We start from the raw sequence: 25,650 nt of genomic DNA, 5'->3' as shown, positions 1-25,650 counted from the left end.
TATATGTTTCCAGGACGGCTGGAGTCAGAAAATCTGATTCGCTGTTTATCCTGTATGCACCCAACAAGCTGGGTGCTCCTGCTTCTAAGCAGACGATTGCTCGTTGGATTTGTAGTACAATTCAGCTTGCACATTCTGTGGCAGGCCTGCCACAGCCAAAATCTGTAAAAGCCCATTCCACACGGAAAGTGGGGTCATCTTGGGCGGCTGCCCGAGGGGTCTCGGCTTTACAACTTTGCCGAGCAGCTACTTGGTCAGGGGCAAACACGTTTGCTAAATTCTACAAATTTGATACCCTGGCTGAGGAGGACCTGGAGTTCTCTCATTCGGTGCTGCAGAGTCATCCGCACTCTCCCGCCCGTTTGGGAGCTTTGGTATAATCCCCATGGTCCTTTCGGAGTCCCCAGCATCCACTAGGACGTTAGAGAAAATAAGAATTTACTTACCGATAATTCTATTTCTCATAGTCCGTAGTGGATGCTGGGCGCCCATCCCAAGTGCGGATTGTCTGCATTACTTGTACATAGTTATTGTTACAAAAATCGGGTTATTGTTGTTGTGAGCCATCTTTTCAGAGGCTCCTTCTGTTATCATGCTGTTAACTGGGTTCAGATCACAAGTTGTACGGTGTGATTGGTGTGGCTGGTATGAGTCTTACCCGGGATTCAAAATCCTTCCTTATTGTGTACGCTCGTCCGGGCACAGTATCCTAACTGAGGCTTGGAGGAGGGTCATAGGGGGAGGAGCCAGTGCACACCAGCTAGTCCTAAAGCTTTTACTTTGTGCCCAGTCTCCTGCGGAGCCGCTATTCCCCATGGTCCTTTCGGAGTCCCCAGCATCCACTACGGACTATGAGAAATAGAATTATCGGTATGTAAATTCTTATTTTCCCTTTGTCTCTGGAAGATGGAAAGAAATGGGAAAACCCGCCGATTGTGGACGCATCAGTGTCTAGGTTGTCACATAAGATAGTCTTACCTGTTCCTGGGGCAGAATCCTTAAAGGAAACAGCTGACCGCAAGATTGATAACACTCTCAAATCATCATACACTGCTGCTGGGGTGGCCCAGAGACCCACTATTGCTTGCGCATGGATCACTAAAGCCATTGCAAAGTGGTCAGGTAACCTAATTGACGGATTGGATACCTTACCCAGGGGGGAGATGGTTTTACTCCTGCAGCATATTCAAGACTCTGCTAACTTTATGGTGGAGGCCATAAAGGAAATTGGTTTGCTCAATGCACGCACCACTGCCATGGCAGTGTCAGCGCGCACAGGCTTGTGGCTACGCCAGTGGACTGCAGATGCGGATTCCAGGAAAGTCGTGGAAAACCTACCATTCACAGGTGAGGCCCTTTTTGGAGATGAACTGGATAAGTGGATATCCAAGGCTACGGCGGATAAGTCTACGTACCTTTCTTCCGCATCACCACCAGCTGGGAAAACATATTGCTCCAACTCTGCAGTCCTTTCGGACAGCGAAATTCAAAGGCAGATCCAAATGTTCTTCTACAGCCTTCAAAGGTAATAGAGGTAAACCCAGAAAACCAGCAGCTGCAGGTTCTCAGGAACAGACCTCCGGGTCTGCTTCCTCAAAGCCTTCAGCATGACTGTGGTCCACACTGCCTGGAAGACAAGCAGGTGGGAACTCGATTACATTATTTCGGTCATGTTTGGGCAACACCTTGCCAGGATCCCTGGGTCACAGACCTTATCACCCAGGGATACAGACTGGAGTTTCAGGAACTCCCACCTCACAGATTCTTCAAATCAGGCTTACCAGCTTCTCTGGAACCAAGTTTGATTTTACAGGCAGCTATTGAAAAACTGGTACAGACTCGGGTCATTGTCCCAGTTCCATTTCAACTACAAAACAAGAGTTATTACTCCAACCTCTTTGTGGTACCGAAACCGGACGGTTCGGTAAGGCCCATTTTAAACCTCAAATCACTGAACCTGTATTTAAGGGTGTTCAAGATGGAGTCTCTGAGAGCGGTGATCTAAAGTCTGGAGGAGGGGGAATTCCTGGTGTCTCTGGACATCAAGGATGCGTACCTTCATATTCCGATTTGGCCGCCTCTTCAGGCTTATCTAAGGTTTGCACTACTGGACTGTCACTACCAGTTTCAAGCCCTGCCATTTGGCATCTCCACGGCACCGAGGGTATTCACCAAGGTAATGGCAGAGATGATGTTTCTCCTTCGCAAGCAGGGAGTGAACATAATACCGTACCTGGACGACCTGCTGATAAAAGCGCCTTCCATGGAGGGGTTGTTGGACAGCATTACCCTCTCAACCTAACTACTTCAAGATCATGGATGCATTCTGAACCTACCAAAATCCCACCTGGAACCAACACGGAGACTTCCATTTCTGGGAATGATACTGGATACGGAGGAACAGAAAGTATTCTGTCCGTTGGAAAAGGCATTGGTAATCCAGTCGATGGCACGGTATGTCCTGAAACCAGCCCGGACATCGGTGCATCTATGCATTCGCCTTCTGGGGAATATGGTCACCTCTTACGAGGCTCTGCAGTACGGAAGGTTTCATGCTGGGTCCTAACAGGATCTGCTGGACAAATGGTCCAGATCGCATCTTCACATGCACCAGAGGATACGTCTGTCACCAAAAGCCAAGATTTCTCTTCTGTGGTGGCTTCAGACTGCTCACCTGACCAAGGGTTGAAGGTTCGGGATTCAAAATTGGGTTCTGCTAACCACAGACGCAAGCCTCAGAGGTTGGGGAGCAGTCACCCAGGGGGAACAGCTCCAAGGAAAATGGTCAAGTCAGGAAACCATTCTTCCAATCAACATTCTGGAACTAAGGGCTATATACAACGCTCTGCTACTAGCATCGCATCTTCTTCAAAATCACGCCATTGAGGTTCAGTTGGACAATGGCCCTCATTCCGAGTTGATCGCTCGCTAGCTACTTTTAGCAGCCGTGCAAACGCGTAGTCGCTGCCCACGGGGGAGTGTATTTTCGCTTTGCAGGAGTGCGAATGCCTGTGCAGCAGAGCGGCTGCAAACACATTTTGTGCAGAACAAGACCAGCCCTGTAGTTACTTATTCTGTGCGATGATTGCTGCGACGAATGACACGATAATGACATCAGATACCCGCCCAGCAAACGCCCGGCCACGCCTGCGTTTTTTCCAAATACTCCCAAAAAATGGTCAGTTGACACCCAGAAACTACCACTTTCTGTCAATCTCCTTGCGATCGGCTGTGTGACTGAAAGCGTCGCTAGAACCTTTTGCAAAGCCACGTTGCTCTTTGTACCCGTTCGCTGCGCGTGCGCATTGCGGTGCATATGCATGCGTAGTTTTGCCGTTATTTTAACTGATCGCTACGCAGCGAACAACGGCAGCTAGCGATCAACTCGGAATGAGGGCCAATATGACAGCAGTAACGTACATAAACCGACAGGGCGGAATGAAGAGCACAGCAGCACTGTCAGAGGTAACAAAAATTCTCCTCTGGGCAGACAGACACGCGGTGGCGCTGTTGGCAATCTTCATTCCGGGAGTAGGCAACTGGGATGCGGACTTCCTCAGCAGACACAAGCTCCACCCGGGAGACTGGGGCCTTCACCCGCAGGTGTTCGAGTCCTTAACCTGTCGGTGGGGAATTCCACAAATAGACATGATGGCCTCTCGTCTCAACAAGAAGCAAAAGCGGTATTGTTCCAGGTCGAGGGACCAGCAAGCAGTGGCGATGGATGATCTGGTGAGTCCATGGGTCTACCAAATGGTTTACGTGTTTCCACCTCTTCCACTGATCCCAAGAATTCTCAAAAGAATAAAAAAGGAAAAGGTTCAAGCAATTTTCATTGCTTCGGATTGGCCAAGAAGGGCTTGGTACATGGATCTACTGGAGTTGTTCCTAGAGGACCCGTGGCCTCTATCTCTTCAAGAGGATCTTCTACAACAGGGGCCTTTCATCAAGACTTACCACGGCTATGTTTGACGGCATGGAAGTTGAGCATCAAACTTTAGCCCAGAAAGGCATTCCGAACAAGGTTATTGCAACCCTGATCCAAGCCAGGAAAGGGGTAACATCTAAACATTACCACCGTATTTGGAAAAAATATGAATCGTGGTGTTAAAACAGGAAATCTCCTAAAAGTGGAATTTCAACTGGGACGTTTTCTCCTTTTTTTACAGTCTGGTGTGGGTGTGGGCCTACATTTGGGCTACTTGAAAGTCCAGATTTCGGCCTTATCCATTTTCTTCCAGAAACAATTGGCTTCCCTCCCTGAGGTTCAGACGTTCTTGAAGGGGGTTCTGCACATCCAGCCGCCCTTTGTGCCTCCCACGGCACCTTTGGATCTGAACGTGGTGTTGCAGTTCCTACAATCAGAATGGTTTGAGCCTTTACAGGAGGTTGACGTTAAGTTTCTTACGTGGAAGGCCGTTACACTATTGGCCTTAGCCAGGCATGTGTCCGAACTGGGGGCGTTGTCTCACAATAGCCCCTATTTTTGATTTTTATGAAGATAGAGCTGAACTTGTCAGCAATTTCTTCCTAAGGTGGTATCTGCGTTTCATATCAACCAACCTATTGTGGTTCCGGTGCTTACTGACACCTCTGCTACTTCAAAGTCCTTGGATGTTGTGAGGGCTTTGAAGATCTACGTGAAGCGGACAGCTCGTCACAGGAAATCTGACTCGCTGTTTGTTCTCTATGATCCCAAGAAAATTGGGTGTCCTGCTTCAAAGCAGTCTATTGCTCGCTGGATCAGGCTTACTATCATGCATGCTAATTCATCGGCATGATTGCCGGTTCCTAAAGTACAAGCCCAGTCTTCTAGGTCGGTGGCTTCTTCCTGGGCGGTGTGTCTGCTTTACAACTCTCCCGAGCAGCTACTTGGTCGGGTTTGAACACGTTTGCTAAGTTCTACAAATTCGATACTTTGGCCTCTGAGGACCTTCAGTTTGGTCAGTCAGTTCTGCAGGAACCTCAGCACTCTCCCATCTGGTTTGGGAGCTTTGGTACATCCCCATGGTACTAATGTGGACCTTAGTATCCTCTAGGACGTAAGAGAGAAAATAGGATTTTAATTACCTACCGGTAAAACCTTTTCTCGTAGTCCGTAGAGGATACTGGGCACCCACCCAGTATTTCGTTTTTCCTGCACTATTACTTTGTTAAATAATGTTGTTGGTTCAGCTGTTGCTGTTCCATTTCAAGTTGGTTAGTATGGCTTTCCTCTTGTTTGTGTTTGCTGGTTCGAATCTCACCACTGTTCTATTACATCCTTCCTCGGGATATGTCAGTCTCCTCGGGCACAGTTTCTAGACTGAGTCTGGTAGGAGGGCCATAGAGGGAGGGGCCAGTGCACAAGGGGGCGTCAGTACCCCATGGTACTAAGGTGGACCCAAATATCCTCTATGGCCTACAAGAAAAGGATTTACCAGTAGGTAATTCAAATCCTATTTTTTCAGCTGAGTGTGGTTGGCGGACAAATTTGCGTCCATTTATTGCCATTCAGCCTTAGCTGCTAGTTAGTATGTATATAACTAAAGCTAGCCATCCAACTCTTCTAATGAAAGAATACAGCTTGGTGAAAAGAGGGCAGAGATGTACAATGGCGAGAGGCAGGGATGTAGGAGCAATTCTTGCTAAGGCGCTCCACTTGCACCCATTACAGTACCAAATTAATTAGTCGTTTTTGTTTAGGTCAATTAACCTTATGGGGTGTACACACTTGGATTATCCCTGTGGTGGGCTCAAGCTCCGTGGATGCAGCTTTCAATGGAGATAAGCAGAGACCTTGATGTCTGATAAAAGTATTGGTATTACACCATGTGGTCCAAAACAGACACAAGCCATAATACATTTTCATCTATTACTTTAGCAAATGGCAATCTATTAACCACAAAGATCAGTACAAAAGAAAGCAAACTATGTGATAATCTGCATATTTTTCCACCATTTCTTGGAGTAGGCCTAAGTGCAATCCATTTTGTCACTTAGCATGTGTACCAGCAGGTGGCAGAGTACTTGGCGCTCAGCTCTCTCTTTATTTTGCCTTAGAATATAATAACTGCTCATAGCACAGTCTTGGCGTTTTAGCATTCCTCAGCAGAGAGACGCAGAAGCTTTTCTCGCATTGTTTTCACAGAGCAGTAACTAGGTCACTCGTCTATTAGGACAGCACAGAATAGAGTCCAATTACCAGTCCATTTCCTGCAAGCCAGGCTGACATTTGTTAAGACACAGCTGGAGTTTAAATAAGTTTGAAAGCTTTAGTTATATTTCCTGCAAAGTTACTTCACAAGTGACGGACAATTGATAGGAGCCTTAAAAATGTAAATGTGTCTTTATTAATAGCTATATTCCAGCCGAAGACACTTTATATATGATGTGCTTCTACTTGGTACGCTTTGAGGAATGACTGTAAAAAGCACATTAGTAAGCACACAGCCTTGAGCCTTGATTGTGTTAAATAACATAAAAATGCAATGTATGTTAGAGACGATTGAACTTGATAGTATTACCCGGTTCTTACTCTCTCTCCGCAAAATGTGCTTCATAAGAATCTTCTTAGTGTTTCGTAATGAATAAATGGCGGGATTTAAACCTTTTTGGTCTGATTCAGATTTGGGAGTAATGTAACTACTGTGTATGTATGTATGTGTGTATGTGTGTGTGTATGTATGTATGTATGTATGTATTCAGTACACCATGACAGTCAATAGTGCGCCATCTAAGACCTCTCGGGCACATTACTATCTCTAGCCACGGAACCAGACTGGGCGACAGGTTTAGCCCACGCTATTGAGGACCTAGTGCAGCTCATGGGATAGCAAGCAGCTCTACACAGCGCCCGTCACAAAAGCAACTATTCCCGGTGGTCCTGCAGTCGGATGACTCTGACGAGGAGCCTTTTTCTCAGGAAGATGAAACTGGCTAATACTATCAAGTTCAATCGTCTCTAACATAACATTGCATTTTTATGTTATTGGGGGATGTACCAGAGTGTGATGATTTTCCTCTGCAATACACGGATCCAGATGCTGAGGCGGGAGTAGAAGGAGTAGAGGCCCTCATCCTGGCTGTCCGTCAGGTGTTAAACATTCAGTGCACAGAGACCCCGGGATATCGAGATACGTCCTTGTTTGGTAAGAAACAGTGCTTAGCGGTTACGTTTCCCTTTTCTCAGCAATTAGATGACCTCCAATTATCTGCTACTTGGAAGCACCCTGACAAGACAATTCAGATGCCCAAGTGTTTTCTTACCATCTACCCCTTTTCTGCAGCTATTAGAGAAAAGTGGGCGTCTCCTCCGCCGGTGGATCTGTCGGTCTCTCTGCTCTGTGAGAAGACTATGCTGCCGGTTACTGGTGCTCTTACCCTATGAAATAGCTTGGAATGTAAGTTAGATAACACTCTAAAGTCCATGTACACAACTGCAGGTGCGTTACTCAGACCGGCCTTGGTTGGCTCTTGGGTCATCAAGGCTGTAGAGACATGGGCGGAGGAGTAAGTCAAATGCCTGGAGTCAGGGCCAACCTGATTGCCCTTCCAGAGCATCTTAGGGAGTCGGCCATCTACCTAGAAGAGGCTTCCAGCGACACTGGCCATGTAGGCTCCAGGATCTCCGCTTCAGCGGTAGCTGCTTGGCGAGCCCTTAGGCTTAGATTCTGGCAAGCGGATGCTGAATCTAAGAGGGCTGTAAAGGCACTGCTGTTCACAGGGGTTATTCGGTTTGGACAAATGGATTTCCCATGCAACAGACAGTAAGTCTACCTACCTGCCCTCTACTGCACCTGTTCCACGGCATACCTATGTCAGTCCTTCCTTTCGTGGGGCGGCCTAGAGGAACCTCGTCAGTCGGTCGTGGAGGCAGAGCCAGAGGTCGTCAGCCTTCTGCTTTCCGTCAACAGGATCCCAAGCCTGCCGACAAACCTGTGGCATGACTGACTCCCATCCCACCCTGGGGGTTTCCACGGAGGGTGTGCGCCTCTTGTGGTTCAGGGATGCTTGTCTTCAGATCTGTTTGGCAATCTTGAATCTCACGGACAGATACAAGATCAATTTTGTAGCTTCTCCTCCTGTTCAGTTCTTCACCACAGGTCTACCCGTCACCAAACCGAGATGGGAGGTGCTTCAGCAGGCAATCAAATCGCTACTGGATTCCGAGGTTTTGATTCCAGTCATTTTCTCTAACTGGGGCTGCTGGGGGATAAATTTAAAGTGCCAGCTCCACTCATCTACTTGTGTTTCCCATGTGGAATCAGAGAAAAGGATTTATCAGTAAGTACCAAAAGTACCTGCTGAACCAGTGTCGGAGCATCTAAGTCTTACCAGACATCTTACATTGTATGGTACCAAGACACTAGGTATACGAGGACGCATCTGCTATATCTGACTGACTGCAAGGCTCCACTATAACATGATATCACATATAGCACATTATGGTTTTTCATCCATCTAACCATTTCTTTTCAGACTCTGAGCAGGCAGCTGTGGTGCAGTGTGTGTTGCCTGTACAGTGCTGGGCCAGTGCTGGAATATGGTGTATCTGGGTATAGCTAAAAAGTTCTAGGGTGTGTCCCCTTTTTTAACCCCCCCCCCCCCCCCCCTCTGTAAGATATAGAAGACGATCAAGTCTGCTTCTGAAACGTACAGTTACCTTCCCATAGACTCTTTTACCAACAATTTATAATAACTGGGCTATTTTATTTGCAAAACAGACTCTTTGGGGTCAGGCCTATTAGCCGCAATTATCTCGTGGGTGTGAGTCATCGCGGCAGCAGCAGCACTTTACAGTGGGCAAATTCGTGCAGAACTGCTCTCTGCCCCATATGGCTCCGAGCAATTTTGTGCAAATTGGGTGCGATATCGGGTGGCTTTGACAGTGTTGAAACGCCACGGCAATGGCACATCGCACCCTTCGCAGCTAATAGGATTGCCCCTATGGATGTTTTATGTATCAATGTTGAATGTGCTCTGAGTTGAGGCTGTACTGTACAGCTAAAGAAGCAGCCTTTACCGTTTTCAATCCCAAGTCCTTGACACCAGGCACAAAATAAATGCATTTTAGTCCTAATTAATGTTGAGCTCTTTAGCAATTTTGTTTCTGCAAACGACAACTATTCCTTTTATCTTTACGTAGCGACGTTACGCCTCCTTTTCACACAGAGTATTAGAGACCGCTGCTTGTCGGCCCCCACTCCATCAGTAACGTGGCCCGTACATCTTATCCTCTGGCTGTGTCAAATTGCTACCCAGTGTGTTTCTATTACTTCCATTATTTTCTTTCCAGTCTGCTGCAAATAGAGATGCCATTAAAGGGTTGTTGGCGATAATTAATAAACAGTGTGATTACTGCTCTGTGCAGGAGTTTTGTTTTCCAATCTAAACACAAATTATTAACGGCAGTAATACGAAAATCCGCCTTGAAGGACGACTGTGGTTCACCAACAGGGTAAAGAAATCCTGAGCTGTGGATCCTGCTGTGAGCTGTGCTTATAATTGTGCGTTGGACAGCCAGTTCTTTACTTTACATAAAGGTCAAAATAAAAAGCCTTATCCTCCCATTACAGGCTGTGCAGAGGTTTCAGGGATTGATAGGCAGACTTAGCTTTTATTTTTTATGTATATAAAATATATGTACCCATCACCTACACAGACTAGCGTAGGGTTACCTCCTCATCCCTTTAACTCTGGATGCATATAAATTGCACAGGTTCTGTAGCTGATTAAAACCAGGTGAAATGGAGTCTTGAAGTCATCCAGCCACAGAACCTGTGTAATTAATATGTGCCCAGAATGACAGGGATGAGGTGGTAACCCTAGCACTAGCGGCAGTACTGAGCTGAATGCATTCTATTTATTCAGTCCATGCTTAAAAGCAGCAAGCATCCGATTATAGTATGGTTCCTTTAAATAAGCACAGGACACACGTCTGCTGTATAGATCAGAGCTTCTCGAACTCTGTCGTCAAGATACACTCGCAATCCAGGCTTTAAGAATATCCATGTTTGAGCACAGATGGCAAAATCAAAATTACTTGGGTACTATTTGTCACCTGTGTTCAAGCATAGATATCCTTAAAACCTGGACTGTTAGTGTATCCTGAGGGCCAAGCTTGAATTGCTCCTGGTACAGCGCGATGATCTCTATAATCGCGGTATCCCAGCTGCAGCCCCTTGAAACTAATTACATGTAAAATGCAACAATTCTGCATGCAGTCTGTGGTACCTTTTTTAGTTTCAGGTGTGCACAAGCTGGCCTTCCCAGAAGAAATGCTGACCATGAAATACAGAGCTTGTGTCATTTCCAGTATACAATATATACAGTAATGCCACTTGGCTGTTCATAATGGGTGTGGGATGATGGACAGACAGTGTCGAGTTAGATAGTCAATAGAGGGACGCCACATTGTTATACAGACAATAGGTCTACAGGGTCAAAATGTCGACACAAAAAAGTAGACACCATTTTTTTGCATTTTTGTGGTTTGTGTGGATAGTTTTGTGATCTGGGACCCTCAATTGTAGAAAGGCATCCCCTCGCGGGGCTCGGTGGCTTGCTGCACTCGTCACAAGGTTTATAACCAACTCTATGCCGACATGGATAGAGAAGGTATGAAATAGTCCAAAAACATGTAAAATAAAATAAAATAAAAAACTGTACCTTTTTTATGTCGACCATTTTCATGTCGACCTTTTGACCCCTTCGACCCTTTGTACTGTCTACTTTTGTCATGTCGACCTTTTGACCCTGTCGACCTAATATCTGGACTAACATGTGGTGTCTATCTATTGACTGTCTAACTAGACACTGTCTATCTATCATCAGGATACCGTTCATAATATAGGCTTTGCTATGATACTGGCATGCAGTGCATTGTAATTTGAGATTTTTGTCTTATGCCTTCACCACTTATCCCCAGTGTCTGAGAGCTGTGCGGTGGCTGAAAGTGTTTGTGATGGAGGGCAGAATAATTACTCAGTTCAACTTATTAATTTAGCCGCAGACCAGGCAGCAATGATAAACGATTACCTTCTTCCCTGATGATGAAAGTCTAACAATCTATGTTCTGAGAAACTGCGAGAAATGTTTTCCTGCACTGACCTGTCTAATAACGATTGCCCTCCTAGACATGCGAGGAAACACTTCAGTCAGGCTGAAGGAAGCCAGTTGGACGAAGTACGACAAGTGATGGGGATGTTGGCCTTTCCCTCAGACACTCACATCTCTCCGTATAAGGTATGTGCGTCCTGGCCCTTATCCGGGATATACTTGTGTCTTGTGACTGAGACTTCTCACCCAACCTGTAACACTATTTGGGAGGTCTGTATACTCTTGTGGCTGTTGGCCTTGTTCAGTCTGTAGTGGATTGTAGAGTAGCATACATGGAATAAACTGGTTCGTTCAGGTCTGAGGAGCGCTGTGCGTGATGGGCAGTGTGACTGCGCCGGGAGTGACGATCTAGCAGGATATATTGATCTATATACCACCTCCCTTCACTCACTACCGAATGGCTGAAACCTGAAGTACCACCAAGCTAAATTCATGCTGGTTGGGAAATGTAGATTCCGCAAAACTGCAAAGTTTCTGAGTGAGAATGGCCATAGTGAACCTATGCATCTAGTACAGTATATCTCGCCACCATTCTGATGGCTGTCTGTAGTATCTTTCCATATAGTGGGCGCATTGCCATGGTTACACTGTGTTATGCCAAGGGAACGCCTTTTCCAGATGAATCTCTACCGCCTAGCATGGGGTTAGGTGTCAGTGACAATGATAGTGATGCGCTGGGGTCAGTGCAGTTGCAGAGATCCGTGTGTGGGGCAGATACTGGCACTTGAATTCCGATCAGTTGGCGTATAGTAGTTGCTTGCCACATAGAATGAGGCCCATTATATTCTGCCCTACAGCAAGTCAGAACAATAGAAAGCAGGAGTCTTCCCAGCGTCATTACAGGACGGATCATTTTATTAACCAGCTACAGATTATCGCTGCGTTTCTGGGAACATGACAGCGCCGTCACATCTAATGCAGGGATTATAATATCCCGGGAACTGTATTGTGATTGATCTTCATCTACTAATACATACATGGATGGATAACCTTAGAATAGTGCCTTGGAACCACCTGCCTTCTATTGCTTTTTGAATTGTCCTAAATAATTACACTACAGCTCATTCATTTCAGTATACCCCCAGATTCGTCAATTTCTCTGTAATGGATGACCTTGGTACGTGAAATGAGGTCACCTGCTGTGACTCGTGGGTGTGGCACGCCCCTAACAGTGAGACCACTCCCCCCTAATTACAGGTGTGCGGCTGCACCGTGCACAAAGGTTCCTCTTCCTTGGGTAAAGACGTTGGGATGTATGGAGAAATGTAATAGGGTGTGAGAATCAGAAAGTGAGAGATTTTGGTAAAGTGGCAATCATTTACATGGCAAAAGCAACCTGGTCTATGATGATCAGGGGATGTTTTGGAGGCGGTGCGGTTAGTGACTTAGGGGCAAATTTATGAAGCTCGGTGAAGTGATAAAGTGGAAGGTGATAAAGCACCAGCCAATCAGATCCTAACTTCCATGTCACAGGCTGGGTTTGAAAAATGACAGTTAGGAGCTAACTGGCTGGTTCTTTATCACCTTCCACTTTATCACTTCACCGAGCTTAATAAATCTGCCCCTTTGGGCCTAATTCAGATCTGAACGTAGCAGCAAATTTGTTAGCAGATGGGCAAAACCATGGGGGTCATTCCGACCCGATCGCTCGCTGAAGTTTATCGCAGCGATCGGGTCGGAATTGCGCATGCGCCGGCGCATACCGGATGGCCTACGGCGGTAGTTCAGTAGCGATCGCCTCTGCTTGATTGATAGGCAGAGGCGGTCGCAGGGCTGGACGGCGGCGTTAAGCTGCCGTTTAGGGGGCACGGTCCGTCCAACCCAGGCGTGCCTGGACCATTGGGGGGGGCGGGCCGCGGCGGATGCGTGACATCTCACACAGCCGCTGCGACCAGTGGCAGCGACGATCAACTCCTGGCCAGCCACAGGAGCTGCGCTGACCGGGAGTTACTCCACAAATACAGAAGTATCGCCGGACTGACATGCGGGGTGGACTAGCCCTGTGCTGGGCGTCCCCCCGCATGTCAGGGAAGATGATCGGAATGACCCCCCCATGTGCACTGCAGGTGGGCCAGATATAACATGTGCAGAGAGTTAGATTTGGGTGGGTTATATTGTTTCTGTGCAGGGTAAATACTGGCTGCTTTATTTTTACACTGCAATTTAGATTTCAGTTTGAACTCACCCCACCCAAATGTAACTCTCTGCACATGATGAGCAGTAATAGTGCTGTGGTTAATGAACACCTTTTGTATCCGCCCTCCTCCTCTTCTATACAGGACCTTTTGGACCCAGCTCGATGGCGTATGCTCATACAGCAGTTCCGATATGACAACTATAGACTACATCAACTGGGGAATAACTCTGTGTTTACTATAACTCTTCAAGCTGGCCTTTCTGCCATCAAAACACCGTATCCTTCATACTCTGCACAGGCATCCTCTTACCTAGATGTCTGCTGTGTCATGTAAATAACTAGTCTTCTTTCCCCATAACTGGTTCCTTCTTCCACATCTAGTGCCATGTGTATAGGGGGGATCCGGTCTCTAGGTCGGCAGTAACTAGGTCAACATGTTGTGTCGACATGAGTTTTCACGATTTTTATCTTTTTTTCCCTCATACGTCCTAGAGGATGCTGGGGACTCCAAAAGGACCATGGGGTATAGACGGGATCCGCAGGAGACATGGGCACACTAAGACTTTAAATGGGTGTGAACTGGCTCCTCCCTCTATGCCCCTACTCCAGACCTCAGTTAGATTCTGTGCCCAGAGAGACTGGACACACAACAGGGTAGCTCTCCTGAGTTTTCTCTGGAAAAGACTGTTAGGTTTATTATTTTCAGGGAGCACTGCTGGCAACGGGCTCCCTGCTTCGTGGGACTGAGGGGAGAGAAGCAGACCTACTTCTGTGAGTTAAAGGCTCTGCTTCTTAGGCTACTGGACACCATTAGCTCCAGAGGGTCTGATCACTTGGTATAGCCTAGCTGCCCTTCACAGAGCCAGAAGAAAGAAGCCGGGTGAGTAACCGAAGTACAGAAGACTTCAGTCTCAGAGGTACCGCGCAGCGGTCGCGCTGCGCGCCACAGCTCCCACACACAAGCGGCACTACATGGGTGCAGGGCGCAGGGGGGGTGCCCTGGGCAGCAATAAAACCTCAATTTAAGCCTGGCAAAAGTGATATACAGTGCATAGGCACTGTATACGGACCCCCGCCAGTATAAAAAAAAATAGCGGGACATAAGCGTGCCATTAAGGGGGCGGGGCTTGGTCCTCCCAGCTCTAATCAGCGCCATTTTCTCTTCACAGTGAGCTGCAGAGACGCTGGTTCTGGCCTCCTACACTTCTGTCACAAGTAACAGGGTGCTAAACGGGCAGGGGGGTGGGGGGGACAGCAGATTTGGTGTTGAATTATTAATTATAAAAAAGCGCTGACAGGTCTGGGGCATTATATATACTTTCAGACCGGGATAGGCGCTGGGTGTGAGCTGGCAAACTCCCTCTGTGTTTCTCTAATAGGCCTTATTGTGGGTCTGTCCCCTATAGCCCAGTGTGCTAGTGGGTGTCGGAACGAGTGTGTCGACATGTCTGAGGCTGAATGCTCTTCCCAGGAGGAGGCTGGAGTGGGGACAGAACAGAGTGGGGGAGTGAATCTGTTGGCACCGCCGACTGCTGATTGGGTAAATATGTGGAGTGTCTTGAATGCAAATGTGGCTTTACTAAATAAGAGATTGGATAAATCTGAGGCTCAGAACCAAAAATGGAGACAATCCATAGAAGATGCTTTTTCCCAAACGCAGACTCCCTCAGGGTCACAGAAACGGTCGTTTACCCAAATAGCAGACACAGATACCGACTCGGATTCCAGTGTCGACTATAGTGATGCCAGGTTGAATCCTAAACTGGCTAAGAGCATTCAGTACATGATTGTGGCAATAAAAGATGTGTTACATATCACAGAAGACCCTGCTGTTCCTGAGACAAGGGTCTGTATGTTTAAAGGAAAGAAACCTGTGGTAACGTTTCCTCACTCTCATGAACTGAACGCTCTTTTTGAAAAGGCTTGAGAAATTCCTGACAAAAGGTTGCTGATTCCCAGGAGAATTATTATGGCATACCCGTTCCCCTCTGAGGATAGGGAAAAATGGGAGTCAACCCCCAATGTGGACAAGGCTCTAGCACGGCTGTCCAAGAAGGTGGCGCTTCCGTCCCCTGACATGGCGGCCCTAAAGGATCCTGCGTATCGTAAGCAGGAAACTACTTTGAAATCTATTTATGTCACTAGGGGTACGCTGTTCAGACCTGCCGTGGCATCGGCATGGGTGAGTAGTGCAATTGAAAAGTGGGCAGATAACTTATCATCTGAATGGGACACCCTGGATAGGGATAGCGTTCTCTTGACACTGGGTCATATCAGGGACGCTGCAGTCTATCTAAAGGAGGCTGCGAGAGATATTGGCCTCTTGGGATCAAGGGCCAATGCCATGGCAATCTCGGCTAGGAGAGCATTATGGACTCATCAATGGAATGGTGATGCTGACTCTAAGAAGGCTATGGAGTCTCTGCCGTATAAAGGTGGTGTTTTGTTTGGTGAGGGCCTCGCGGACCTGGTATCTACAGCTACCTCGGGTAAGTCATCTTTTCTACCGTATGTCCCTGCACAACAAAAGAAAGCGCCTCTTTATCAGATGCAGTCCTTTCGGTCTAATAAATTCAAAAAAGGACGAGGGTCATCCTTCCTTGCTGCTAGAGGTAGGGGAAGGGGAAAAAAAGTCGCCGGCTGTGGCAAGCTCCCAAGAGCAGAAGTCCTCCCCGGCCCCTAACAAATCCACCGCATGACGGTGGGGGCACGTCTTCAACTCTTTAGTCAGGTCTGGGCTCATTCGGCCCTAGATCCTTGGGTGCTAGAAATAGTGGTCCAAGGATACAAACTTCAAGACGTGCCCCCTCACCGATTTTTCAAATCGGCCTTACCAGCTTCTCTTCCGGAAAGGGAAATAGTATGCGCTGCGATACAAAAGCTGTGTCTGCAGCAAGTTATTGTCACGGTTTCCCCGTCACAACGGGGGGAAGGCTTTTATTCAAGCCTGTTCGTGGTCCCGAAGCCGGATGGCTCGGTCAGACCAATTCTGAACTTAAAATCCCTCAATTTATATCTGAAAAGATTCAAATTTAAGATGGAATCTCTCCGAGCAGTGATCTCCAGTCTGGAAGGGGGGGATTTTATGGCGTCAGTCGACATCAAAGATGCCTACTTACATGTCCCGATATATCCTCCACATCAAGCTTACCTGAGGTTTGCTGTTCAGGATTGTCATTACCAATTTCAGACGTTGCCGTTTGGTCTTTCCACAGCTCAGAGGATTTTCACCAAAGTAATGGCGGAAATGATGGTGCTCCTACGCAAGCAGGGTGTCACAATTATCCCGTACTTGGACCATCTCCTGATAAAGGCGAGATCAAAGGAGCAGTTACTAAGAAACGTTGCGCTCTCCCTGACAGTCCTGCAATAACATGGTTGGATCCTAAATTTGCCAAAGTCACAGTTGGTCCCGACAACACGGCTGTCATTCTTGAGCATGATCCTGGACACGGAACTGCAGAGTGTTTCTCCCAGGGGAAAAAGCTCTGGAAATCCAGAACATGGTCAAGGAGATTCTGAAACCAGCAAGAGTGTTGATTCATCAATGCACTCGGGTGCTAGGGAAGATGGTGGCAGCCTACGAAACCATTCCGTTTGGCAGGTTACATGCCAGGGTGTTTCAGTGAACCTGTTGGACAAGTGGTCCGGGTCTCACCTGCACATGCACCGGAAAATAAGCCTATCTTCCAGGACCAGAGTATCTCTCCTGTGGTGACTTTAAAGTTCTCACCTCCTAGAGGGACGCAGGTTCGGGATCCAGGATTGGGTCCTGGTGACCACGGATGCAAGTCTCCGAGGCTGGTGAGCAGTCACACAGGGGGAAAATTTCCAGGGAAAATGGTCAAGCCAGGAAGCTTGTCTACACATAAACATGCTGGAATTAAGAGCCATCTACAACGGCCTTCTACAAGCGGAACATCTTCTTCGCGGTCTGCCCGCACTGATTCAGTAAGACAACATAACAGCAGTGGCGTACATAAACCGCCAGGGTGGAACAAAGAGCAGAGCGGCGATGGCGGAGGCCACAAAAGTTCTCCGCTGGGCGGAAAAACATGCAAGCGCTCTGTCAGCGGTCTTCATTCCGGGCGTGGACAACTGGGAAGCTGACTTCCTCAGCAGACACGATCTCCATCCAGGAGAGTGGGGTCTTCATCAAGAAGTCTTTGCAGAAGTGACAAATCATTGGGGAATTCCTCAAATAGACATGATGGCATCTTGCCTCAACAAGAAGCTTCAGAGATATTGTTCCAGGTAGAGGGACCCTCAAGCCAGTGCAGTGGACGCCCTGGTGACACCGTGGGTGTTTCAGTCGGTATACGTGTTCCCTCCACTTCCACTCATTCCAAAGGTGATAAGGATCATAAGAAGAACAAGGGTTCAGGCGATGCTCATTGTTCTAGATTGGCCACGGAGGGCCTGGTATCCGGATCTTCAGGAATTACTCATAGGAGATCCCTGGCCTCTTCCTCTAAGAGAGGGCCTGTTACAGCAAGGGCCGTGCGTGTTCCAAGACTTACCGTGGTTGCGTTTGACGGCGTGGCGGTTGAACGCCAAATCCTAGCTCGAAAGGGTATTCCCGGTGAAGGCATCCCCACTCTACTTAAAGCTAGAAAGGAAGTAACTGCAAAGCATTATCACCGTAGTTGGAGAAAATATATGTGTTGGTGTGAATCCAAGAAGGCTCCTACAGAAGAATTTCAGCTGGGTCGTTTTTAGTGATGTGCACCGGACATTTTTCGGGTTTTGTGTTTTGGTTTTGGATTCGGTTCCGCGGCCGTGGTTTGGATTCGGACGCGTTTTGGCAAAACCTCACCGAAATTTTTTTGTCGGATTCGGGTGTGTTTTGGATTCGGGTGTTTTTTTTCAAAAAACCCTAAAAAACAGCTTAAATCATAGAATTTGGGGGTCATTTTGATCCCATAGTATTATTAACCTCAATTACCATAATTTCCACTAATTTCCAGTCTATTCTGAACACCTCACAATATTATTTTAGTCCTACAATTTGCACCGAGGTCGCTGGATGGCTAAGCTAAGCGACACAAGTGGCCGACACAAACACCTGGCCCATCTAGGAGTGGCAGTGTCAAGACAGGATGGCACTTCAAAAAAATTGTCCCCAAACAGCACATGATGCAAAGAAAAAAAGAGGCGCACCAAGGTCGCTGTGTGACTAAGCTAAGCGACACAAGTGGCCGACACAAACACCTGGCCCATCTAGGAGTGGCACTGCAGTGTCAAGACAGGATGGCACTTCAAAAAAATTGTCCCCAAACAGCACATGATGCAAAGAAAAAAAGAGGCGCACCACAGGTATAGAATGTAGATGGATGGTATACTTAATGAATGACGACACAGAGGTAGGTACAGCAGTGGCCTACCGTACTGCTCTATATAGTATACTGGTGGTCACTGTGTCAGCAAACTGCAAAACTAAAATGCACCACAGGTATAGAATGTAGATGGATAGTATACTTAATGAATGACGACACAGAGGTAGGTACAGCAGTGGCCTACCGTACTGCTATATATAGTATACTGGTGGTCACTGTGTCAGCAAACTGCAAAACTAAAATGCACCACAGGTATAGAATGTAGATGGATAGTATACTTAATGAATGACGACACAGAGGTAGGTACAGCAGTGGCCTACCGTACTGCTATATATAGTATACTGGTGGTCACTGTGTCAGCAAAACTCTGCACTGTACTCCTCCTATATAATATTAATTATACTGGTGGTCCCCAGTCCCCACAATAAAGCAGCACACTGAGCACAGATATGGAGTGTTTTTCAGGCAGACAACGTATACTGGTGGTCACTGTCAGCAAAACTCTGCACTGTACTCCTGCTATATAATACAGCTGCTCCCCTGTCCCCACAATTAAGCAGTGTGAGCACAGATATATGCAGCACACTGAGCACAGATATGGTATGGAGCGTTTTTTTCAGGCAGAGAACGGATAAAACTGGTGGTCACTTATCAGCAAAACTCTGCACTGTACTCCTCTTAACAGCTGCTCCCCAATCCTCCCCACAATTAAGCAATAAACCAATCAACTTCTACAATAAACGGAGAGGACGCCAGCCACGTCCTCTCCCTATCATCTCCAATGCACGAGTGAAAATGGCGGCGACGCGCGGCTGCTTATATAGAATCCGAATCTCGCGAGAATCCGACAGCGGGATGATGACGTTCGGGCGCACTCGGGTTAGCCGAGCAAGGCGTGAAGGTTCGAACCTGCCTCGGACCCGTGTAAAATGGGTGAAGTTCGGGGGGGTTCGGTTTCCGAGAAACCGAACCCGCTCATCACTAGTCGTTTTCTCCATTTTTGCAAGCAGGGGTGGATGCAGGCCTAAAGTTAGGCTCCATTAAAGTGCAGATTTCGGCCTTATCTATTTTCTTTCAAAAAGAATTGCCCGCCCTTCCAGAGGTTCAGACTTTCGTGAAAGGAGTGCTGCACATCCAACCTCCATTTGTGCCCCCTGTGGCACCATGGGACCTTAACGTGGTGTTGCAGTTTCTTATGTCACACTGGTTTGAACCTTTTACGAAAGGTTGAGTTAAAATTTCTCACTTGGAAAGTGGTCATGCTTTTGGCCTTGGCGTCCGCAAGGCGGGTGTCGGAATTAGCGGCTTTGTCTCACAAGAGCCCCTATTTGATCTTCCATGTGGATAGAGCGGAATTGAGAACTCGTCAGCAATTTCTGCCAAAGGTGGTTTCTTCGTTTCACATGAACCAACCTATTGTGGTGCCTGTGGCTACTGAAGCCTTGGCTGATTCGAAGTCTCTCGATGTAGTCAGAGCTTTGAAAATTTATGTTGCCAGAATGGCTCAGATTAGGAAAACAGAGGCTCTGTTTATCCTGTATGCTCCCAACAAAATTGGGGCTCCTGCTTCTAAGCAGACTATTGCACGCTGGATCTGTAATACGATTCGGCATGCTCATTCTACGGCTGGATTGCCGTTACCGAAGTCGGTGAAGGCCCATTCTACCAGGAAGGTGACCTTATCTTGGGGGCTGCCCGAGGAGTTTCGGCGGTTCAACTTTGCCGAGCAGCTACTTGGTCGGGTTCAAACACTTTTGCTAAGTTCTACAAGTTTGATACCCTGGCTGATGAGGACCTCATGTTTGCTTAATCGGTGCTGCAGAGTCGTCCGCACTCTCCCGCCCGGTCTGGAGCTTTGGTATAAACCCCATGGTCCTTTTGGAGTCCCCAGCATCCTCTAGGACGTATGAGAAAATAGGATTTTAATACCTACCGGTAAATCCTTTTCTCTTAGTCCGTAGAGGATGCTGGGCGCCCGTCCCAGTGCGGACTCTATCTGCAGTACTTGTATATAGTTGGTGCTTAAGTTACACAAAGGTTGTGTTTGGTAAGGGTCAGGCTGTTGCTGATCTGTTTTAGTTCACACTGTTCACTGGGTTTAATTAAATGTCATGTTGTACGGTCTGTTGTGGTGTGGGCTGGTATGTATCTCACCCTTAGTTTAACAAAAATCCTTTTCCTCGAAATGTCCGTCTCCCTGGGCACAGTTCCTATAACTGAGGTCTGGAGGAGGGGCATAGAGGGAGGAGCCAGTTCACACCCATTTAAAGTCTGAAAGTGCCCATGTCTCCTGCAGATCCCATCTATACCCCATGGTCCTTTTGGAGTCCCCAGCATCCTCTACGGACTAAGAGAAAAGGATTTACCGGTAGGTATTAAAATCCTATTTTTTTAACCTTTTCATACTTAACGATCCACGTGGACTACAACTGGGAACGGTAACCTTGCCCGAAGCATGGCGAGCGAAGCGAGGGGACACGGTGCACTAATTGGGGTTCCCGGTCACTGTATGAAGAAAACGACACCATTTTTTCTTTTTAAACTCATTCCGACCTTTCGACGTAGAACATGTCGACCTAGAGACCCTGTTAAACTAGTTACTATCTACCTTCCATACCACACCCGTATAGGGATGCCTAGTAGAAGTGGTTGAGTTTATGTATGTAGGCCTGGTGGAAGTGGGTCTGTGGAAGCCTGGTAGAAGTGTATGTATGTATGTATGTATGTATGTGTGTGTGTGTGTATATATATATATATATATATATATATATATATATATATATATATATATATATATAGGCCTGGTAGAGGTGGGTGTATGCGTGTTTGTGAAGAGCTGGTGGACACAGTATGTGTATATAAAGGGTTAGTGGGCGCTTGTACTACGGGTTTCCGCCGCTAGGTGAATGTTTACGGAACTCTTCTGAGCCAGTATGCCCGCTGACATTGAGGAGGAAAGTAGCGTTTCAGTGCAGTGATATTCCCCCCCTCCCCCCAACGAGTTTTTCACTCTCTTGCCTATTTTTGTGATGGACATGACCAACGTGCTGCTATGAAGTTTGTGCTGTGGTATTTGTACCCCGGGGTTAAACTCTCAACCAAAGTTGTTATTTGGAAGTTTTGAAATGGTTGCATCCCAATTTGTGGCGAACAGGTGGCTGGTTCATCATGACAGCGCACCTGGCCACGCAGCGCTGAGTGTTAAGCATTTTTCTCTGACGTCCTAGTGGATGCTGGGACTCCGTAAGGACCATGGGGAATAGCGGCTCCGCAGGAGACGGGGCACAAAATAAAAGCTTAAGGATCAGGTGGTGTGCACTGGCTCCTCCCCCTATGACCCTCCTCCAAGCCTCAGTTAGATTTTTGTGCCCGGCCGAGAAGGGTGCAATCTAGGTGGCTCTCCTGAGCTGCTTAGAATAAAAGTTTAGTTTAGGTTTTTTTATTTTCAGTGAGTCCTGCTGGCAACAGGCTCACTGCATCGAGGGACTAAGGGGAGAAGAAGCGAACTCACCTGCGTGCAGAGTGGATTGGGCTTCTTAGGCTACTGGACATTAGCTCCAGAGGGACGATCACAGGTACAGCCTGGATGGGTCACCGGAGCCGCGCCGCCGTCCCCCTTACAGAGCCAGAAGAGACGAAGAGGTCCGGTGAAATCGGCGGCAGAAGACATCCTGTCTTCAGACTAAGGTAGCGCACAGCACCGCAGCTGTGCGCCATTGCTCTCAGCACACTTCACACTCCGGTCACTGAGGGTGCAGGGCGCTGGGGGGGAGCGCCCTGAGACGCAATATAACAGTATATACCTTAGGTGGCAAAAAGAATACATCACATATAGCTCCTGGGCTATATGGATGTATTTTAACCCCTGCCATTTTTACACAAAAAAGCGGGAGATAAGGACGTCGTGAAGGGGCGGAGCCTATCTCCTCAGCACACAAGCGCCATTTTCCCTCACAGCTCCGCTGGAAGGACGGCTCCCTGACTCTCCCCTGCAGTCCTGCTTCAGAATCAGGGTAAAAAAGAGAAGGGGGGGCATTTTTGGCAGCAAATAACGATAATAACAGCAGCTATAAGGGAATAACACTTATATAAGGTTATCCCTGTATATATATAGCGCTGGGTGTGTGCTGGCAGACTCTCCCTCTGTCTCTCCAAAGGGCTAAGTGGGGTCCTGTCCTCTATCAGAGCATTCCCGGTGTGTGTGCTGTGTGTCGGTACGCGTGTGTCGACATGTATGAGGAGGAAAATGATGTGGAGGCGGAGCAGTTGCCTGTGTTGGTGATGTCACCCCCTAGGGAGTCGACACCTGACTGGATGATTGTATTTAAACAATTAAGTGATAATGTCAGCAATTTGCAAAAAACTGTTGACGACATGAGACAGCCGGCAAATCAATTAGTGCCTGTCCAGGCGTCTCAGACACCGTCAGGGGCGCTAAAACGCCCGTTACCTCAGTGGGTCGACACAGACCCTGACACAGATACTGAGTCTAGTGTCGACGGTGACGAGACAAACGTAATGTCCAGTAGGGCCACACGTTACATGATCACGGCAATGAAAGAGGCATTGAACCTTTCTGACACTACAAGTACCACAAAGAAGGGTATTATGTGGGGTGTGAAAAAACTACCAATAGTTTTTCCTGAGTCAGAGGAAATAAATGAGGTGTGTGATAAAGCGTGGGTTTCCCCCGATAAAAAACAGCTAATTTCTAATAAATTATTAGCATTATATCCCTTCCCGCCAGAGGTTAGGGCGCGTTGGGAAACACCCCCTAGGGTAGATAAGGCGCTCACACGTTTATCTAAACAAGTAGCGTTACCGTCTCCTGATACGGCCACCCTCAAAGAACCAGCTGATAGAAGGCTGGAAAATATCCTAAAAAGTATATACACACATACTGGTGTTATACTGCGACCAGCAATCGCCTCAGCCTGGATGTGCAGTGCTGGAGTCGCATGGTCGGATTCCCTGACTGAGAATATTGATACCCTGGATAGGGACAATATTTTGTTAACTATAGAACATTTAAAGGATGCATTGCTATATATGCGTGATGCACAGAGGGATATTTGCACCCTGGCATCAAGAGTAAGTGCTATGTCCATCTCTGCCAGAAGAGCGTTATGGACGCGACAGTGGTCAGGGGATGCGGATTCCAAACGGCACATGGAAGTATTGCCGTATAAAGGGGAGGAGTTATTTGGGGCTGGTCTATCGGACCTGGTGGCCACGGCAACGGCTGGGAAATCCACCTTTTTACCCCAGGTCACTTCACATCAGCAGAAAAAGACACCGTCTTTTCAAACTCAGTCCTTTCGTTCCCATAAGTACAAGCGAGCAAAAGGCCACTCCTTTCTGCCCCGGGGCAGAGGAAGAGGAAAAAGACTGCACCATGCAGCCGCTTCCCAGGAGCAGAAGCCCTCCCCTGCTTCTGCCAAGTCTTCAGCATGACGCTGGGGCTTTACAAGCAGACTCAGATATGGTGGGGGCCCGTCTCAAGAATTTCAACGCGCAGTGGGCTCACTCGCAAGTGGATCCCTGGATTCTACAGGTAGTATCGCAGGGGTACAAACTGGAATTCGAGGCGTTTCCCCCTCGTCGGTTCCTGAAGTCTGCTTTACCAAAGTCTCCCTCCGACAGGGAGGCAGTTTTGGAAGCCATTCACAAGCTGTATTCCCAGCAGGTGATAATCAAGGTACCCCTCCTGCAACAGGGAAAGGGGTATTATTCCACGCTGTTTGTGGTACCGAAGCCGGACGGCTCGGTGAGACCAATTTTAAATCTGAAATCCTTGAACACTTACATAAAAAGGTTCAAATTCAAGATGGAGTCACTCAGAGCAGTGATAGCGAACCTGGAAGAAGGGGACTATATGGTGTCTCTGGACATCAAAGATGCTTATCTCCACGTCCCAATATACCCTTCTCACCAAGGGTACCTCAGGTTTGTAGTACAAAACTGTCATTATCAGTTTCAGACGCTGCCGTTTGGATTGTCCACGGCACCTCGGGTCTTTACCAAGGTAATGGCCGAAATGATGATTCTTCTACGAAGAAAAGGCATTTTAATTATCCCTTACTTGGACGATCTCCTGATAAGGGCAAGATCCAGGGAACAGTTAGAAGTCGGAGTAGCACTATCTCAGGTAGTGTTACGTCAGCACGGGTGGATTCTAAATATTCCAAAATCGCAGCTGATTCCAACGACACGTCTACTGTTCCTAGGAATGATTCTGGACACAGTCCAGAAGAAGGTGTTTCTCCCGGAGGAGAAGGCCAGGGAGTTATCCGAGCTAGTCAGGAACCTCCTAAAACCAGGCCAGGTCTCAGTGCATCAGTGCACGAGGGTCCTGGGAAAAATGGTGGCTTCTTACGAAGCGATTCCATTCGGAAGATTCCATGCAAGAACGTTTCAGTGGGATCTACTGGACAAATGGTCCGGATCGCATCTGCAGATGCATCAGCGGATAACCCTGTCGCCAAGGACAAGGGTGTCTCTCCTGTGGTGGCTGCAGAGTGCTCATCTACTAGAGGGCCGCAGATTTGGCATTCAGGATTGGATCCTGGTAACCACGGATGCCAGCCTGAGAGGCTGGGGAGCAGTCACACAGGGAAGGAATTTCCAGGGCTTGTGGTCAAGCATGGAAACATCTCTTCATATAAACATTCTGGAACTAAGGGCCATTTACAATGCCCTAAGTCAAGCAAAACCTCTGCTTCAGGGTCAGGCGGTGTTGATCCAATCGGACAACATCACGTCAGTCGCCCACGTAAACAGACAGGGCGGCACGAGAAGCAGGAGGGCAATGGCAGAAGCTGCAAGGATTCTTCGCTGGGCGGAAAATCATGTGATAGCACTGTCAGCAGTGTTCATTCCGGGAGTGGACAACTGGGAAGCAGACTTCCTCAGCAGACACGACCTTCACCCGGGAGAGTGGGGACTTCACCCAGAAGTCTTCCACCTGATTGTAAACCGTTGGGAAAAACCAAAGGTGGACATGATGGCGTCACCTCTAAACAAAAAACTGGACAGATATTGCGCCAGGTCAAGGGACCCTCAGGCAATAGCAGTGGA

General features: G+C 47.7%; 1 protein-coding gene across 2 annotated transcripts in view; it reads left to right on the top strand.

Annotated features, from left to right (window-relative positions):
* The window catches only part of MAEA (macrophage erythroblast attacher, E3 ubiquitin ligase), a 323,598-nt gene that overhangs the window by 292,446 nt on the left and 5,502 nt on the right, over positions 1-25,650 (top strand). For both annotated transcript variants that reach the window (XM_063924905.1, XM_063924901.1), the window contains exons 6-7: positions 11,118-11,226; positions 13,380-13,513. In XM_063924905.1, coding sequence (XP_063780975.1) covers positions 11,118-11,226; positions 13,380-13,513 — 243 coding nt within the window. The remainder of the gene's footprint in view (positions 1-11,117; positions 11,227-13,379; positions 13,514-25,650) is intronic.

Source organism: Pseudophryne corroboree, chromosome 1 (assembly GCF_028390025.1).
Source record: "Pseudophryne corroboree isolate aPseCor3 chromosome 1, aPseCor3.hap2, whole genome shotgun sequence".
In the NCBI taxonomy this organism is placed as follows: Eukaryota; Metazoa; Chordata; class Amphibia; order Anura; family Myobatrachidae; genus Pseudophryne; species Pseudophryne corroboree.
The sequence above is the reverse complement of the archived record's forward strand: the minus strand, read 5'-3'. Positions and strand labels throughout refer to the sequence as shown.